This window comes from Antechinus flavipes, chromosome 4, assembly GCF_016432865.1.
Source record: "Antechinus flavipes isolate AdamAnt ecotype Samford, QLD, Australia chromosome 4, AdamAnt_v2, whole genome shotgun sequence".
NCBI lineage: Eukaryota > Metazoa > Chordata > Mammalia > Dasyuromorphia > Dasyuridae > Antechinus > Antechinus flavipes.
This window is the reverse complement of record NC_067401.1, coordinates 134,351,767-134,371,255: the sequence shown is the minus strand read 5'-3', so window position 1 is coordinate 134,371,255 and position 19,489 is coordinate 134,351,767. Positions and strand designations below refer to the sequence as shown.

General features: G+C 43.9%; 1 protein-coding gene across 1 annotated transcript; it reads left to right on the top strand.

Annotated features, from left to right (window-relative positions):
* Positions 1–4,067: 4,067 nt before the first annotated feature.
* On the top strand, positions 4,068–17,001 carry PPP1R1B (protein phosphatase 1 regulatory inhibitor subunit 1B). Its single transcript, XM_051994613.1, has 7 exons — positions 4,068–4,282; positions 6,506–6,566; positions 6,993–7,015; positions 7,976–8,051; positions 13,359–13,559; positions 15,757–15,882; positions 16,090–17,001. The coding sequence occupies exons 1-7, from the start codon at positions 4,202–4,204 to the stop codon at positions 16,137–16,139; spliced, it is 618 nt and encodes a 205-aa protein (XP_051850573.1). The 5' UTR covers positions 4,068–4,201; the 3' UTR covers positions 16,140–17,001.
* The last annotated feature ends 2,488 nt before the right edge of the window (positions 17,002–19,489 follow it).

Genomic DNA, 19,489 nt, shown 5'->3' with positions numbered 1-19,489 from the left:
AAAGAAGAGAGAAGGGGGGAGGAAGGAAGGGAGGGAGGGAGGAAGAAAGAAAAAGAGAGGAGGGAGAGAGAGAGGAAAGGAGAAAAAGGAGAGAAAGGGAAAGAGAGAAAGAGAGATATCTTGCTCTTTCCTGAGCAATGGCCTTAAGGACATCTTGAGCTGGAAGTCTTGTAGATGACTCAAACTCAGTATGCCCAAAACAGAATTCATTATCTTTCTAATCCCTCCTCTCTTTTCAACTTCCCTCACTGTTAAGGGTACCTACGTCCTTCCAATCAGTCATGCTTACAACCTCAATGTTACTCCTCACTCCCCTGGCACATATACATTATTGTTCTCACATCTTGTTTCAATCTTCATACCATTTCTCATATACATTCCTTTATCTCTATTCACAGACACCATTCTAGGTTAGTCCCTCATCACCTGGATTATTGCTTTTATGGTTGTTCAGTCATTTTTCAGTCATATCCAACTCTTTATAACCCCATTTGGAGTTTTCTTGGCAAAGATCCTAGAATGCTTTGCCATATCCTTCTTCAGCTCATTTTACAGATTAGGAAACTGAGTCAAATGGGGTTAAGTGACTTGCCCAGGATCACTCAGCTATGAGGTATCTGAGGCTGGATTTGAACTTGCTGATTCTAGGCCCTGAACTCTATTTTCTCTATGCCTCCCCAGTCAATGTTATAGCCTAATTAATTAATTGGCCTATAGCAATGTTATAGCTAATCCACCCTCTACATAGTTGCCAGTTTCCTAAAGCATAAGTTTTATCACATCACTTCCCTACTTAACACACTTAATATTACCTTCAGAAACAAATAGAAACTCTTCTTTTGACATCTAAATTTCTTCATCTTTCCAGTTTTCTTATACCTAACTCCTCTCTACTCACTCTACAATCCAGTTTACACTGGCCTACTTGTTCCTGCCACAAAAAAGTCCATATTTCCCATCTGCATGTTTTTGTGCTGGCTGGCCCTCACACCTGGAATGTCCTCCCTTCTTCCCTCTGCCTCTCAGCATCCTTGACTTCTTTCAAATCTCACTTTCTACAACCCTTCTCAGTCTCTCTAACTACAAATGCCTTTCCCTTTGAAATGACCTTCTATCTACTCTTTATCACTTTTATGCTTATTTGTTTATGTTTTCTCTTTCAAGAGAATGTTCACTCCCTTAGGATAGGGATAGTTTTGCTTCTCTTTATATATTATGTAAATAAGTTAGAGGCAACTAGATGATATAGTTGATAGAGTGCAGGGCTTGGAGTCAAAAGACTAAATCTAGCCTCAGCTGATTATTAGTTGGGTGACCTTGGGCAAGTCATTTAACTTGTCTTTTTCAGTTTCCTCAACTGTAAACTGTTCTTTATATATTTTAGAAATAAGGCATTTATCAGAAAAACTATCTGTAAAAATCGTTTCCCAGCTTTCTGTTTCTTCCCTTCTAATCTTGGCTGCATTGGTTTTGTTTGTGCAAAAACTTCTTTAATTTAATGTAATCAAAATTATACGTTTTGCATTTCATGATGTTCTCTATTTCTTTTTTGGCCATAAATTCCTTCCTACTCCACAGATCTGACAGATAGAGTATCCCTTGCTCTTCTGATTTGCTTATAGTATCACCCTTTATGTCTAAATCATGAACTCATTTCAACTTTATCATGGTATAGAGTGTTAGATTTAATGTTGTTATTCAGTCATTTCAATTATGTTTGACTCTTTGGGGCCCTGTGGACCTGAGTCCATTGAATTTTCTTGGCAAAGATACTAGAGTAGTTTGCTATTTCTTTCTCCAGTACAAAGAGAGAATAAGTTACTTATCTAAGATCACACAGTTAGAAAGTTTTTGAGACTGGATTTGATCTCAGGTCTTCTGACTCCAAGACTAGTTGTGCTCCACTTTGCCATAATTGCTAATAATAGCACCGATTTCTCCCAGGATTGTTCTGAAGATCAACTGAACTAATATTTGTAAAATATTTAGTACAGTGTTGGGCAAGATGTAGACATTAATAAATCCTGTTCCTTTCCCCTTTATCCCTTTCTAGATTAGCATCAGCATTAAGTGCTTGTTGATTGAGGGATTGATTCAGGTCCTTCTCTCTACTATGACATATTGCCTCCTACAGGAGACACATACACATACACAGATACATAGAAAACACATAGGTACACAGACATACAAAGTCATGCAGATACATATTCTATAGGTACTCATGGCTTCCCCGGCTAGAATGTAAGCTGTTTGAGACTATAGATTATTTTATTCTTAGGATTTGTATCTTCACCATCCAGTACAGTGACTGGCACACAGTAGCAGCTTACTAAATGCTTGCTGACTCATTGCTTTATTGATACAAATATTTTTTATATTATTCTGTTGACATACATTTAACAAAGCAACATATTACATTAGGAAGGATTCAGATAGTGGGTCAGTCAGTCAATAAGAAGACTTAAATTCTTTAGTTTTCTAACATAAAGCTTTTTAAACTGTGGGGTGGGACCCCATGTGGGATCACATAATTGAATGTGGGGATCTCAAAATTATGATTTATTATCAGTACATGTTTTATTTGTATACCTGGTGTCACATAAAAAATTTCTCCGGTGAAAAGGAGTCTAGAGTAGAAAAATTTAAGAAGCCTGGTAGCTCTACAATACCATTAACTAGCTGCATGTCTCTGGGTATGTCCCTCCATAATCCTGGGTGTTTCTATTGAAAATGAAGGGCTTACACAAAATGTGTTTAAGTTTCTTCTACTTCTGATATTTTTGTCCTGTTCTAAGGCCCCTTCTAGTCCTGCCATTTAATATCTTATGTTCTAAATAAAGCTCCTTCCATCTCCAACAATCTGTATTGTATGTTTTAAAGTCTCTTCCAGATCTGACATTCTACATTCTCCTTGCATTCTGCCCTTTCTCATTCTCTTCCTGTTTCCCACATATAATTGACAGTCATTCCCCTCCCTCAGTTCAATGCCCCCAAAGTTTTCTCATTCCTAATGCTGCTCCACTACTCTTCTCTCTCAGCTATAAGCACATGGTAGAAACATGCCTCATACATGTTCTGAAGTACTAAGCATACAAAAGCCGGTGGATAAATTTCACCTACACGAGTACATATGCTCACACTTCTATATACTTATACATGCACTCAGAAGCATGTATACCCATGTACATATGTACCCATGACCTCTCCCTTATGTGCATGCGAGGGGCAGACATAGGAGAAGATGTTACACGTTTTCACATGCTCCTGCTTCTATACTCCTACACATTCTGGTACACCCACCTGTACATCAACACATTCCTGCACACCTGACATCCTCATACACTCACGTAACCTGGCCCAGCACCTACATTCTTTCTGACCCTATGCTCCCCCTGGGAACCAGAACATCCTGAGGATGAAATAGTTAAAGACTTAATTAAACCCCAGTCTCCCTCCTTGCTGCCCTCTCCATACTCCACCCCCCTATTATCCACCCTGCTGGACTCCATCAATAATGCAGTTTCCAGTTCTGGGGATCCAGCAGGGGGCCCCCAGCCTGAAGCCCCCCTCCAACCAACTCCAACCCTCTACCCCACCTCCTTACAGTCCCAAAGAGAAAACAGTTCTCCTCTCATTGGTCACCTTTCTAAGCACCCTCTCTGAAACCTAGGTGCCAGTCATAAGCCAAAGGGGCTGGGAAGCAACCCTGAGGCTAGGGTAAAGGGAGTGGACAGGAGGGACCAGAAGACCCACTCACGCTCACACACACACTCACTCTCTCCCTCATACACACACACACACACACACACACACACACACACACACACACACACATTCATTCCATACAGAGACAGGGAGATCGAAAGCAGAGAGAGTGAGAGACACAGAGACACAGAGAGAGACAGAGTGAGAAGAGAAGGAAAAAAAAAGCCAGCAAATCCTCATTCCCCACCGCTCAGTACTGTATTTTTATCTGTGCGTGAACAGTCCTCCTCCACACGTTGCCTGCCTGTCACCGCACCCTCTGAGGGGAAGGGGAGGGGAGAGAAGGGGAGGGGAGAGGGGAAGGAAAAGGAGGGAGGCGAGCGGGGGAGCAGAACCCCAGGAGGAGAAGAACGGCTCGGGACCCACAGGCTCCTCCGGTTCCCTGGATAACAGAGGCAAGAGGAGAGTCATCCCCCTCAACCTCCCAGTCCTCACCATGGATCCCAAAGATCGAAAGAAGATTCAGTTCTCTGTGCCTGCGCCCCCGAGCCAGCTAGACCCTCGCCAGGTGGAGATGGTAAGCATAGGAAGGGGTACCGTGGCCGGAGGGTACTTGATGTCACTGTGGTCATCCAGAGCTAACTCTACCCCCTTCTGTCCACCCCAGGAGGCACCCACCTCCCTTCTAACATTCTAGCTGACTTTCTCTTTCGCCTCCCTAGGATACCTGTCCTATCAAATGCAATGCTGGACTCCTGCCTGAGTGGAGGGTGGAACTAGGGGCAAGGGGTGAGGATGGATGGTACAGAAGTAATGGGGGGATGGGGGAGATAAAGGGTCCTGCTAACTAGGGGAACATTAACATGGGAATTGGGGAGAGGGAAGCGAAGCACTCAAACTTAGCTAGAGAGTTGGTCAACTTTTTTCTGGGGCACCAGTTCCCCCTCCTCTCCCCGAGCTTTTTCAGTGAGGGCTCTAGGCAGCCAGGGGTGCTTGGCGCTTGTGGGTCAAGCCCATGAATGTATCACCAAGGGAACTTTCCAACCTCCTCTAATCCGCTCCACCACATATGCACTGTCCCCATTCCTCCCCCACAGCAATGCTGCCTCCTATCTCAGAACTGCTGGGCTGAAAGGACATTAGCAAAGCTGTACTCCTTTCCCGAGGGACCCCAACACTGACCCCATTATTCCTATCCCCTGAAGAACCACTTTTTGCTTTTTCCCTCTCCTAATACCTTGCCTCTCTCTTGCTTGCCATTAGTTTCTTATGCTGGCCCCATTCAACTCTTTTGGGGGTGAGGTAGGCTCCCCTGGAATCCTTGAGTCCCCTTGTGGAGCTGTGGGAAATGTTTCCCACCCCCACTGTCCCTTTTCCCCTCCCCCACCTGCAAAAGGAAAACAAGTTGCTGTCCTGACTACATACAGAACAACCAGACCTCCTGCCTCAGGACCCTTCCCCCAGATCATTTCAAAATAATGTTTGTTGAAATGACGCTGACCCCACGCCCAACTCTAGAGAAAAATAGCCCAGCATTCTGGAGACTATCCCCGTAGCTTAATGTTCCTCCCAAGGGTCACTGGCTCTGTGGGGGTGGATTATGGGAGTAGGAGTGGGAGTAAGGCATAGGTGTGTGTGTATGGGGGAGTTCTGGTCTCTTTTTGACCCAGTCAAGAATGGTAGCTGTATCACCTGCTGCTGAAATATAGCTCATTCTGATGAAGAGCAAAGAAAGTAAGAGTCCCAGCTCTAAAGGAACCATTAAGGGGGTTGGGGGGGGGGGAATAAGGACAATAGTAACAATAACAGCAGTATTTTATATTTATGTATCAATTTACCATCTAAAATGCATTTTCACATACTTAGTTTCATTTTGGAGGGTGGGTGCTGAGGGGGGAGAGTCCTTGGAACTAAGCATTTTTTTCTGGTAGAAGAAAGAATGGGGGAAGGGTTGGTAATCTGACGGGGGAAGATAATTGTTGGATCTTAACTCTCACCTGGTTCTCTTTATGAATTTCCCTGGAGCCCACAGAGGGGACCTAATTAATTGATGCCTCCACTTTTGGATCTCAGGCACTGGAAACAGCTCAGGGGCTAAAATCACTGCCTTCTTGGCATGACATGGGCATCCAGGAGGTGCCTTTCACTTCCAGCTGTGTTTGGGAGTCAGGTTCATTCAATTGGGGGTCCCACATCAGAGCAGAGCCCTATTAAGGAGTTCCTGAATAGAGTGAGAGTCTCCACAGAAGATTTTCCAGACTTACACAATTGCATAGCAGAGGATTAGACACGAAAAAAGTCCAGAAAGAGGTAGTAGATCCCTTTGTGAGGGAGCCCCTACAGAAGAGCAAGGGCAAACATCTCTTTCACCTGGAAATTGGCATAATGCTAGATGGAGATACTTCCAGTGCTTGCAGAGCCCATCTCTCTCTACCTCATCTCCGCAGGTGGATTGGATTTCCCCAGGAGTCCTTGAATTGACCTACCGGAGAGCAGTGCCAAGTAGAATATGAGGGCATCTTCCCCTGAATAGCATAGTCCTGGCATCTGAAGCCAGACTCGGATGTGCTTCTCCTCTGACTTCCTCAAAGACACTGAGAAAACATCAGACTTCTCTAGATCTATGATTCAGATTTGAGGACTGAGGATTCAGAATTGAGGAAGAAGATACCTCTAGAGATGGCCATTTGAACTGACCCCTAGGCAATCCAGGTTCCTGTCTCCTGGTAGGGGAGGGTCAAATCAGAGTTTCAGCAGCATTCACTATCCTGCCCCTACTTTTCTTTTTTTAATTTTACAGATCCGCCGCCGAAGACCGACCCCTGCCATGTTGTTCCGAGTTTCAGAGCACTCTTCTCCAGGTGAGGTCCCTCTGGATAAAGATGGGGTTCAGGCACTGATGTTCCCCTGTATCCTAAGTCAATCTTTTAGGTCCCATCCTGATGTTACCCTGAACCACTACTATCTTCTTTCCTACCCCCCATCTTTGCATGTTGCTCAGTCCCTTCTTGTTCATTAGCCCCATCCTCCTGGGGATTGTCTAGGGCTTCTGAAGAAGCCCTAAAAAATGTTTAGTTGGAGGCTAGAGAGTTGGACTAGGTTGAGGAGTTTGGATATGTAAGTTTCTTGTAGTCACTAATAGGTAGCTCACTAATAGGTAGGAGTGGTCCCAAGCTGGTTCCCCTAATCACTGTCTTGTGGACTATGGCTTGGAGACAATAACACTGATTTCAGTGTCTGTTTTTTTCTTTTGTTTTTGTTTTGGTCTGGTGATGATCTGGTTCCAGAGGAGGAGGCTTCCCCCTATCAGGTAAGAGTTTCCCAGAGAAAATATAAACAGATGGGATCACTTAGATCAATTCAACTAATTTGATTTAATTCAAAAACATTTATTAAACATCTACTATGTACAAAATACTCTGTCCTTTTGGGGGTCACCCTTTCAGCAGAGTGGCTGAATAGTTGACTCAGAAATAAATATGCATATGAATATCCCTCTCATTCTCAAATTTTTCACATCTGACTTTGATCCATAAGTAGACAGAGCTAGAAGGAATCATTTAGTTCAGAAGTTCTTAATCTGCAGTCTACTGCCCATGATAGAGTTCAGGGAGTTTGTAAAGTTAAAAGAGGAAATTTTACATCCTGATTATCACTTTCAAATATAGCATTTCCCTCCATTTAAAAAAAAATCATTATTCCCAGAAGGGGTCCATTGGCTTTACCAGATTGCCAGAGGTACATGACAGAAAAAAATTGTTAAGGACCTCTGATGCATTCCAGTATCCTCATTTTTATAATATATATATAGGCCCAGAGAATGGAAGTGAGGTTCAGAGCTCCCTTATTTCTCACCTCACTGATCTCACTGTACCTTCTGTAGCCTAAACAGGATGTGATCCAGGACACAGGGTGGAGCCTCCAGGGAGCTGAAGGCAGTGCCAATAGGCAGGTACCTTATTGGGTCACTGCTGGCTCTAGGGTACCTCTGACTCTCTCATTAACTTCCCCCTCTTCTATAGGCATCTCTAATCAAGGTGGACACCATTACAGGCTAGCATAATCCCTATACATCCCGTGCTATCAGGGACAATTTGCTCAGCTTCCTCCAGGCATCTAGGCAGGGTACTATGGAAGGAACAAGAAAGAAAGAATACTTAAGTTAGATAGGGTGAGCATGGGAAAAGGAGCCAAATGGTTGTGGGAGGAGGAGAGCCCAGGGTAGAATGAGTAGCTTTGCTCTATTAACCCCAAACTTTCGCTCTGACAGAGATCCTCCGGAGAGGGGCACCACCTCAAGAGCAAGAGACCCAATCCCTGTGCCTATACTCCACCTTCTCTAAAAGGTACTACTTATTCCTCTATTTGTTCCTTTGCCTCTTTTCTGGGCCTAGAGCTAAAAGCAGGGATTTAGGGATGGTAAGTGTCTACTTTGTGCTATGTGCTAGAGATTAAAAAAAAAAAAAAATGAAATTGTCTCTGACCAAAAGGAGATCCTTTTTTTTTTTTTTTTTTTTTTTTTTTTTAGCAAAAGGATACAACATGTGTGGTATTAGATACAAAGTATAGACCAAGAAATACAAAGTAATTTCAGACGGGTACACTATGAACTAGAGAAATCAGGAAAAGGTTTCTTGAAGAAATAAAGGATTTCCAAGAGCCAGACGGAAGAGGAAAAGCATTGTCACCAGAGGTGGCCGAAGCAAAGGCAAAGGGTAGAATATGAAATACCCTATACTGAACAATGGTGAATAGGACAGATTAGTTGGAACCAAGAATGCTTGAAGGGAGTACTGTAGATTTAAATCAGAAAGATAAGATAGAAACATGTTGATTTTCTTTCTTGACTGTACTTATTTGTTACAAGGGAGGGCTCAACTAGCATGCCGAGGTGAATAGAAGTGACGGTGATTGAAAAAAATGTCAATAAAACATTAAAAATTAAATTAAACTTAAAAAGGCTGGAATTCAATTGCAAAGGATTTCAAACAGAAGAGTTGGTATTTTATCCTATCTGGAGCCAAGGAATGATATGGTTAGACTTGTGTTTTAGGAATATCAATCCAAGGGGCAGCTAGGTGGCTTAGTAGATAGAGCACTAGCCCTGAAATCAGGAGTACCTGAGTTCAAATCTGGTCTCAGACCCTTAACATTTCCTAGCTGTGTGAACCTGGGCAAATTAGTTAACCTCAATTGCTTCAGTCAAAAAAAAAAAGAAGAAGAAGAAGAAGAAGAAGAATATCAATCCAATGGCCATGGGGAGGATGGATTGGAAGAATGAAAAGGGTATTCAGAAAGAATTTTAGTGGGGGCATCTCTGAAATGGGCTGTTTTTCTACAGTCCCTATCCCTCTTCACATGATTCAGTTTTATGGATTAGTGTAAAAAAATTTAGTTTTTGAACCTAAAAACAAACAAACCAGGTGACAGAACCTAAAGAAATGTCTATGGTTTTTAAATAATAAAAGTTCATGTTTACATCTGGTCACATGGTTTACAAGCACTTTTACAGCTTTGCTAAAGAAAGAAAATTATAGTTTTTCTTTTTTCTTCTTGCTTTCTCTGAAGGAAAGGTAATCCCCACAATACCATTATCTTTCTTTCCTTTCCCTTTCCATGTCTTTGCAAAGATCTAAATAGACTGAATCTATCTCTGTTTTTCTATGCTGAACATTTTCCAGTTATGTATGTGCATATGTATGTGTGTGTACATATATCTATATCTATATTTATATTTATATATGGAGGGAGGGGCAAGCTATCTCCTAGCCAAGATCTAAGTTTGTCCCAGATCTTCTCCTTCTGAGCACTAAGTGGGGATAAATACTTCAAGGCCCTTTCTCCTTTCTCAACTTCTGCCTGAGGCTCTTCCTGAATCCCTCCCTTTCTGTCTTTTTCTCCTTCCCCAGGTCAGAAAAAATGTAGTGAAGCCAGAGGTGGCTTTAACTAGCATAGTATGCCAGCCAAAGTCAACAGGTGCATCCAGCTTGGGAATGAAAGGAGGAGGACTGTAGCCCTTTAATCAGAATAACTGACTGACCCCCATTCCCAGACTCTTGGGTCGCCTCTGTTCTCATCTCCTAGTTCTCTACACTCTTATCAAAAGAAAAAGGACATTAAAGTTTCCCCAGAATGGAAGACCTGATGGGAACGGAACTACAGCAAGGAATGAGAATAAATGTGGGAAAGGGCTGCCTACCCACGAAGTCCTAGGATAAATGTCATTGTATTTTTTCCTGTCCAGAAAGAATGGGGGGGGAGGGGAGGGATCAAATCCCTAGTCCTACTCCCAAAAGACTTAGGGGAGAGGTTCCTGGAAACTGAGGGAAATATATGACTTTAGGAGGGCCTGGAAGGGTTCTAAATGATTCAATGGACCTTCTGGTCCAGCCCTACCCCCTCTCTACTTTCTCTTAGGTAAAGGCATCTGACTTGGCTGGGCCTGCCAGGGGAGGAGGGGTAAAGGCAGACTTGTTCTTCTCAGTGGGGACTCACGTTGCCCAGGGAATGTTCCATTCCTGGGGTCAGGCGGCCAGGGCACTCCAGGTGTTTCAGGCTGGGGTCTGAAACTGGCAGCAGGGAGGGTAATACAAAAAGAAGAATTGGGGAGGGGCTGCCCTGAGCTAAAAGGGGAGAGCAGCTATAGAGAGACATGGGAAAAAGGACTTGTCTGGATATAGGCAAGGGAAGAGGAGAAACGGAGAGAGGAGACTGAAAGGCAAAGGAAGCCAAGCTTTCAGCATAAGTACAGAGTGTTCGAACCACTCAGGAGCTGCCCCATCCCCCACTCCCCACCACACACACATACACACACACACACACCTATTGTTGTTACAGACTTTGCTCACACCTCACAAGCTCTGAGATTCTCCTCCCAATTCATCTCAGAGTCCCAGGGCTGAGGTTGGGGTGGGGGAATGCTTCAGCCTCAGCCTCCTCTTTCCCTGAACCCCTTTTATCCTGGGTATTTATCCCCAACACCATTTCTTCTTCTCAAACACAACATACCCCACTTTTTATAGACTCCTGTGATCATCTCTACTCTTAAAATTCTTTCATTGCTTCCTCCATGGACTTTGCTAAGTTGGTCCCTCATTCCCAGCTGGACGACTTTGCTCCTTCCCCAGCTTCTGCTTCTACACATACAGTGATGGAGGTCAATGGTCTCTCTATAAGCCTTTGTGATTTCTTCTTTGGATAAGAAGGAGAGAAAAACAGCATGAAGAATATACACATTGCTAAATGCTTTGAGATCCTGGGTGGTTGGATCAAATGAGGTATTAATGTACTTCTAGCAATTTGCACATCTCCAAAGCCATATAAATGTTGTAGATTGTTATCAATTTTTTTTTCAATATTTATCCTCCTTAGTTAGAGGCTGAGGTCCCCTGGAAAGGGAGAGATGAACTTTGGAGGATACTGGAGAGAGATAACCTGGAGGTAGGAAGACACTGGTGGGACAAGAATGGGGGCTGGGAAGAAACTGTGGTAGAAGGGAAGGTCTGAAGGGGACAGGGAAAGAAAGAGGAAAGGGCAAAGAGGATATTAAGAAGAGGACAGAAGTTGGAGAGAGGGAAAGGGGTTGTAATCTCTCTCTTGGATCCTTCAGAGATTCAAGGAGACTCAGGACAGAGTTCTTAGGTTTTAAGGGTTGCTGCAGGCTTCTGGAGCAAGGGATCAAGGACAAGGGTGGAGGGATTTATGATGTTTTTATTGCGTCTCTAACTTTCAGAAAGTCAGGCAGGCTGTAGTGAAGGCCTGGGTCTCCCGGGGTGTGGAGGGAAGGGGGTGGAGGGGCCATTGGGGGCGGGACCAGTGGACAGACAATGGAGGCACTGTTGCCATCCAGGGAGCTGGCAGAAGCCAGGACTGCTCTGCTCCCAGGCTCAGCAGGCAAGATTTCCAGCCAGGATAGGCCCCCCTGGGCCTTCCCTGCTTTGGCACTGTGCCAACCTGGGGATCAGGAAGGAGAGAGGGTGTGCCCAAGCAGTGGGGGTTGGAAGTGGAAGGCAGGAAGCTGGACCTGGCCCACAGAAGAAATACCTGAGCTGTAGTCTCCCAAAAGAAGGCTCCTTCATTTGCATGTTGCCCTGAATTTTCTTTCCTTGATGTTCATTTAATGTCAAAATACTCAGAAATCATTCTAGACTTTACCTTCTCCCCTTCTCTCCTCCAATATCCTCCCTGTTCCCCAGTATTTTCTAGCCTTGCTCCTCCCCTGGTGTCCCCTTAGCTCTTGCCTTACTCTCCTAGACCTTTCATCTCCCTCACTGTCCCTAAAGTTTTTGCCCCTCATTTCCCCATTTCTGTCTCCAAGTAGTCCAAGCTGGAGAGGCTTCTAGTTGGGCTCGTCTCTGGGTGTAGGTCTGGCTTGGAGAAGGTGGAACCATGCCTCTGCTGTTCCTGTTGGGGAGGTCTGTGCCCAGCCTGCTGTTTGTCAGCTATATCCAATTGAGGCCTGTAATGACTTCTGCTTTCTAGGTCAATGCAGAGGGAGCTGGGAAGGAGGAGATGTGGGTCAAGCCAGTGGGGGCTGGGTTGGGAACTTACTGGGTCCCTGGACCTGTCTACCTCAATACAACTTGGTATTACCCTCCTTACATGACTGTGAGAACCCTATGGTGCTTGGAGGAGACAACTGATACTCACCAGGAGTAATTGGACTGGTATCCAGCTGGATTAGTATCTAGGGTAATCAATGATAGAGAAATGGAATTAGAAGTACCCAACAGAGTGGGTGGGATGCTCACTCCCAAAGCCAAATGGAAATATTCCCAGCATGCTAGACTACAGAGGAAACAGCAAAGGCTTTGGAGAGGACCTGGGTTCAAATTCTGCTTTAGACCTTTATTATCTACATGATGTTGGGCAAGTCATTTAATTTTTCTTGGCCTTAGTTCCCTTATCTGGAAAATGATGGGGTTGAATGAAATGGTTTCTAAGGTCACTTCCAACTCTATATCATATGATCATATGATTAGAAGGCACAGTGTCCAGGGGCTCAAACCGTTACTGATCTCTTTTGCCAGGAAAAAAAATGGTGATTCTGGACCACACATGCCTGACCTGGCGATAGGGGTAGTGAGAGGTTTCTATAACACTGGCATATTGCCCTTTGGAGAAAAGCCCTTTGCCCAGGTACCCATACGTCCTTGGGGATGAGGGGGTCAGCTGGGCGTTTCCTCTCTGCTTACTGTCACTCTGGCTCTAAAACATGGCCCACTCTCCAGCTGAATCACAGACCATATTGGCTGCTGGCTTCCTGGCCAGAGAACATTGACTCGATACTCTGCCCACTTGGTCTTGCCCAGGCTCTGGCGCCTGGCACAAGGTATTTAGGGGAGAGCTTTCTTTTTGCCAGGATCCTGGAGGCCAGAAACTCTACCTTAGAGCTAACCATGGGCGCAGCTGGTGCCAACCAGGCCTCATCCATCAGGCTGTGCCCTGCTCTTTTCAATGTGATTGCTGAAAGCTGCCCTGACCCTTTCCATGTAAGGGGCACAAGAAAAATGGGTGGTATCTTCTTTGTCACAAATAGGAATGTCACAGTTTCCCACAGCCCTAATTCAGGGGCAAATTCCTTGGTTCATCCTCCCATCTGGTCTTAAGTGACCACATGGGTATGGATAACCACAATGCCTTCTCTGTGCCAGCTGTCCAGCGCATTGCTGAATCACACCTGCAGTCCATCAGCAACCTGAGTGAGAATCAGCCTTCTGATGAAGAAGAAGAAGAAGGTGAGCAGGGAAGCCGAGGATGTCCGGGAGAGGAGGAGGAAGAAGAAGAGGAGGAGGAAGAAGAAGAGGAAGATGATTCTAGCCAGGCAGAAGTTATCAAGAGCAGAAAGGAGCCTGGTGAGTTACAAGGGTTGGGCCCCTGAACATCTCCTTTCTGGCTCATAGTTTCTCTCATACTTATGAATTGTTTCAAAACTATGGGAGGATTGCCTTACTATGGGCCATAGTCCAGATCTAGGCTCTGAAATAGAGGTACCCAGTTCTAATTCCAATTCAGTTCATCTAGAAGGTCTTCTCTAAGATATTTCCTGGCTTTAAATGTCATAGTCTCTTCTAAGACTGGGACAAAAGGAATAATCTGCCACATAGAGGTTTAAGTTAGAATTAGAAAGGTCTTCCCTGCAGGTAAAGGTAGGGGGCACAGGACTGAGGATACTGGAGAAGTTCCTTCCCAGAGAGCCTCTTCCCACAGGGTATGGATGCAGGTCAGTCTAGAAGCAAAGAAAAGAATGAGATAAGATCTCAAGCTCCCATGGTTCTGGGCTGTCCTCTTAAGTCTTTCCTCTAAGCACCTCAAACTCAAAAATGACCTAAGAATCTAAAATCAATCTTGTGACGAGGGGAGTAAGGCCCTCTAGTGTCTGGATGGAGAACTGAAATATCTGATCCCCAACCTCTTTCTCTGCTATATTTAGGAATCAATCAAATATTAAGTGCCTACTATGTGCCACTGTGCTAGTTGGAGAGACAATGTAAATGCTGGAGAGACAAGTATAAAGAATGAAACAATACATACTTACAAGGATCTTACAAGAAAGGGACGTTAAAAGACAGAGACAGATGCTAAGAGGGGAGAATATATTCCAGGTGTGGGAGACAGCCAGTGTGAAGGCCCAAGAAGACCCTAAGCATAGTATATAGTCTGTCAACAATGGAAGTGTGATTAGAGATCATTTAATCCAATCCCTGATGCGAAAGAGGTGAAAACTGAAGGCCTAAAAAGTGACAAGGCCATAGGAAATCACAGGTGGATGTTTGTGTCTGTCTAGACATGACTTTAGGTATAAGGAGATCCCACAGAAGGGTTCCCAGACAAGAAAAATGCCACAGAAGGGTGCCCAGAGAAACCCCTAGAGGAATTCTTAGATCTGGAGAGATCCCCTAAAGAGGAGATCCCAGATGTAGAGACCATTCCCAACCCATAACAACCATGCAAGGGAGTATCCTAGACCCAGAAAAGGACCCCAGGGAAAAGTCTTCTGAGTCCAGAGAAACACCTAAGAAGGAGCTCTTGGCCCCACAGATAAATCCCGAATTGGGATGTGTCTTATTTAGAAAGTTTCTTAGAACAGTAGTGTTATTCATTCTCTTGATTTCTTGCCACATTCATAGTATCTAAACTCCATCCTTTCTACTGAATTTTAAGTATTATTCTCAGAGGGTCTGCAAACAGAAAAGTAGTATTAATAACCAACATTTATACAGCACTTTGAAGTTTACATTCCCATTTGAGCATGAGAATAAAGAAGTAATAATGTCCTGCCCCCAGATAAGAAGAAAAATACTTGATTCTATTGATTCTTCTTTTTAGAAAAGGGGTCAATGGGAAGGACAGTGTCAGAATCTTTTATTCTGCAAGCCAACTAATTGTCCAAACTCTTACTCCCTAAAAGAAGAGAGAGGGAGAAAAAGAGAGAGAGGGAGAGAAGGAGAGAGAGAGAGCGAGACAGAGAGCGAGACAGAGAGTGAGACAGAGAGAGAGCGAGACAGACAGAGAGAGACACAGAGAGAGACACAGAGAGAGACACAGAGAGCGAGACAGAGAGAAAGAGAGAGAGAGAGAGAGAGAGAGAGAGGAGAGAGAGAGAGAGAGAGAGAGAGAGAGAGAGAGAGAGAGAAAGAGAAAGAGAATGAATGAGAATGAGTGCAGTGTATTCTCTTGAATAGGCAGAACTGGAAGGAAATGAATTGTTTATTTAGAGGGGGTCCTGTTCTTTCTTCCCTACTCCCAAAGACAACAGTGAAAGGGGAATATGGGATAGAAAGGGAAGTCTGCCTTTAGTCAGAGAAAGTTAGGGGATAGATGAGAGGACCAATTTATCAAGAAACAAAACACTAAACTGGACCAGCAGAGAGAGACAAAGAGATGGAGACAAAAGAAAAGGAAGCAGGCAATTAAAGCACATATTTACCATATATCCATACTCTGAGGAAGCAGAATGGGCTGGAGAAAGATGCAGAGAGAAAATCAAATGGATAAATAGAGCTTCTACCCTCTCTTCCTTTTTTCATTCTCCCACCTCAAATCTAATAGCTGTGCAGCTGACTTCTTGTGGCCAGGGCCTGGAGGGGCCTTGGGAGCGGCCACCCCCACTGGATGAGCCCCAGAAGGATGGAACTTATGAAGGAAAGGAAGAGAAAGAAGAGGCTGTGCAGAATGGTGAGAGACAAGAGGGCATTGGAGGAGGTAGGGAAGGAGTGAAGTTCACAGGTGAAAGGGCCATGTCCAGGCTTGGGACTGGGGAACAAGGATTGGTTGAGGAGCTGGATGGGGATGGAGGATCTGGATGGGGATGGAGGGCCAGGTGATCCTGAGTAGGCTCAGACAGAGGGCTGCATACTGAGTTAGTTCATACTTATCTTGCAGAACCTGGTGAGGGGACCCAGCATCCTGGTCCTCCTGTTCCTGGCACATAGACACCCCTGAATGCTGTTTCCTCTTTCTATCAACAACTCTTGCCCCCAAAGAGGGAGGAAGATGGGGGAACAGCACTGTTTCCCACTCCCTACCCCCTACCTCTCACCTGCCAAGGCTGCAGCTTCTGATACCTAGAAGATCGAGGCTAGTCTATGTGTTTGCTTGTTTGCCTGTCCCTTTGCTGATGCCCAGGGCCCCCAGACATTGCCTGATGCCCACCCTTACCATCCATATTATTCCCTGATTTCCCCCTCCCTGAGTTGAGGAGGTGAGGTTGGGTTAGTTTTGAGTTCCATTCCTGTCTTGGCCCATCCCTCATGCTGGAGATTCCAAGGCACTGGATTCAGTAATTGAACCTCCCACCATTTCTATTTCTTGGAGCCCCCTTCTTCTTAGGCATAGGAGACCCACAGGGCAGGACCCTAAGCCCAGAGTCGGGGGGAGAAGCATGGAGAGATGAGAACTCCCCCATTCCTCTGGCTTCAGGAACTCTTTTGAAGCATCTCTTGTAGCCCTTTCCCCTTTATTTAGCTTTGCCTAGGGTACAGGTCTCAAGTGTCCCTCCTACTTTTTAGAAATTGCTTCCATTCCTACCACTTCTGATGGGGAGCCTAGATGCCTGAGTCCCTGGGAGCCCTTCCCCTCACCTGAGATGGTCTGGGGGGGATTGTGTTTGTTTTGTTTTGCTTTGATGCCAGGAATGCAACCTAGCCTATGTGTGTGGGAATACATATTTGTTCTGGGTGGGGGTGGGATAAGGTTCCCCCACCCTCAATCTGCCCTGTTGCCCATGTACCCTTTTCCCTACCTCTGCCAATGGGCCTGCTCCCCTTCCTTGCTGGAATAAAGCTTTGTAAATAACTCTGATCTGCTACTTTGTTTGGGAATAGATGAAATTAGGTTATGGGGGAGTAAAGGAAGACAGGTAGGGGAAGAGATGGGTTTAAGACATTGACAGATGGGAAACTAGACTTCAGAAATGAGGAATAACTTGCTTAGTAGCTCATTATAGTGAAGCTGACTTAAGTGTCAGGACTAGAACATAAGCTACCCTTCTTTCTGTTCAAAATTTATTTGGGGGGGGGGTAATAATGAGAATCCCTATTACAAAGGTAAGAGATATAGGAACTGTTGCGAGGGAAGTTTGAACTATTTCCTATCTTTTCTCCCAAAGACTAAACAGAGATTGGAAAATCTGGGTAGAAGAGTCTTCCTGGGTTAGTCTCAGGTTTCTACAGCCTTAGGCAAAAATACTAGAAGGAGAATTTTCTCTTTCTACACAACAATATGCTATAGAGACACTTTTCTCACAGTGTTCTGGCTAGGCTGTTAAAAAACACATTTTGGGGGAGTAGAAGGAGACAGAAACTTCTAATCTCATCCAGGCTAGAAGTACAGCTGTCTTTCCAGACCTAATCCTAACTACTGATCAGTTAAGGAATCCTGATCCATTCTGTTTCTCTCCTGGGTCAATTCATATCTCCTTAGGTAGATGTCATCTTTTTCCATATTGGACTTAGTACAGTCAAACAAGCAGTTTTTAACACACTGAAGCTCAGGCCTCCTGAGCTCAAGCAATCCACCAATCTTAACTGTCTGGACAGCAGGATTACAGGTATGTGTGAACCAATACGTGCACTTTAAAAAAAAAAAAAGTTACTTATATATGTTGAGATACCTCAACATCACCACCTACTCCTTCCTCTGCAGAAACTCTTCTTTCTAAGGTCATGAATTCTTCATTTTCAATCATTCTTTTCCTAGACTAGTCTATAGCTTTTGAGACTAAGTTGCTGTTCAGTTATGACTGATTCTTTGTAACTCCATGGACTAATACTAATACATATAATACTGTCTGTGAGGTTTGAGGTTTTTTTTTTTTTTTGGGGGGGGGGGAAGATAGTGGAATGGTTTATCATTTCTTAATAAGGTCACACAGTAATTAGGTATCTGAGACCAGATTTAATTCCAGTCTTCCTAATTCCAGACCCTTTATCCACTGAGCCACCTAGCTGCCTCCCTTTGATAGTGATAACCACACACTATTACTTAGTAGTTCTTTTTTCCACTCTCAGATTCATAAACTTTACACTCTTATTGCCCTCTTCCTTTTTCTCCCCTTATTTCTTATCCTTATTCCTTCCCTTAAGATGGGTGTTCCATCTTGAAAGTATTCTAGTGGCTCTTCTCTCTCCACTTTCTTTCCCTTAAAAATCTCATTCATATCTATAGCTATCATAGTCTTTACCAAAGCATTGATCTGACCATGTCATCACCATCTCCATTCAGTAAATTTCAGTAGCTCTTGTTCAGGATCAAATATAAAATCCTCTGTTCAGTAATTACAACCATTCACACACTGGTCCCTTCCTACCTTTCCAGTCTTCCTACACTTTATTCCCTTTCACATTCTCTGTGATCAAGGAACACTGCTTTCCTTGCTGTATGTACCTCATACAAGACTCTTGGCATTTTTAGTCACTGTCCCCTATGCCTAGAATATTCTCCTTCCTCACCTTTGCCTACCAGATTCCCTGGCTTTCTTCAAGTTTCAACTAAAATCTCCTTTTATGCAAGAAGTTATTCCATATCCCCTTTAATCCTGTGCCTCCTTGGGAGATTGTCTCTCATTTGTCTTGTATAGATCTTGTTTGTTTATTGTTTTAATGTTGTCTCCCTCCTCAGACTGTGAGTGCCTTGAGAGAAGGGCCAGTTTTGCCTTTCTTAGTATCCTCAGCACTTAACACAATGTCAAACACATAGTAAGTATATTTATTAAATACTTATTTAATAAATGAGTATTATTTAATAATGATAATTATTATTTAATAAACAAGTATTTCTTAAATACTTGATTGATTTAAACTTCAGTCTTTCCACAAGTGACTCCCAAATCTATATCTTCAATCCTGACCTATCTCCAGACCTGTTTTTTTCTTTTTTTTTTTTTTATTAAATTTTTTATTTAATAATTACATTATATTGACACTCATTTCTGTTCCGATTTTTTTTTCCCCTCCCTCCCTCCACCCCCTCCCCTAGATGGCAAGCAGTCCTTTATATGTTGGATATGTTGCAGTATATCCTAGATACAATATATGTTTGCAGAACCGAACAGTTCTCTTGTTGCGTAGGGAGAATTGGATTCAGAAGGTATAAATAATCCGGGAAGAAAAACAAAAATGCAGATAGTTCACATTCGTTTCCCAGTGTTCTTTCTTTGGGTGTAGCTGCTTTTGTCCGTCATTTATCAATTGAAACTCAGGTCTCTTTGTCAAAGAAATCCACTTCCATCAAAATATGTCCTCATACAATATCGTTGTCGAAGTGTATAATGATCTCCTGGTTC

Coding starts and splice junctions, on each gene's coding strand:
- PPP1R1B (XM_051994613.1), top strand. CDS start 4,202: ATGGATCCCAAAGATCGAAAGAAGATTCAGTTCTCTGTGCCTGCGCCC. Junction 4,283..6,505: donor ACCCTCGCCAGGTGGAGATG/GTAAGCATAGGA, acceptor TTAATTTTACAG/ATCCGCCGCCGAAGACCGAC. Junction 15,883..16,089: donor AGAAGAGGCTGTGCAGAATG/GTGAGAGACAAG, acceptor CTTATCTTGCAG/AACCTGGTGAGGGGACCCAG.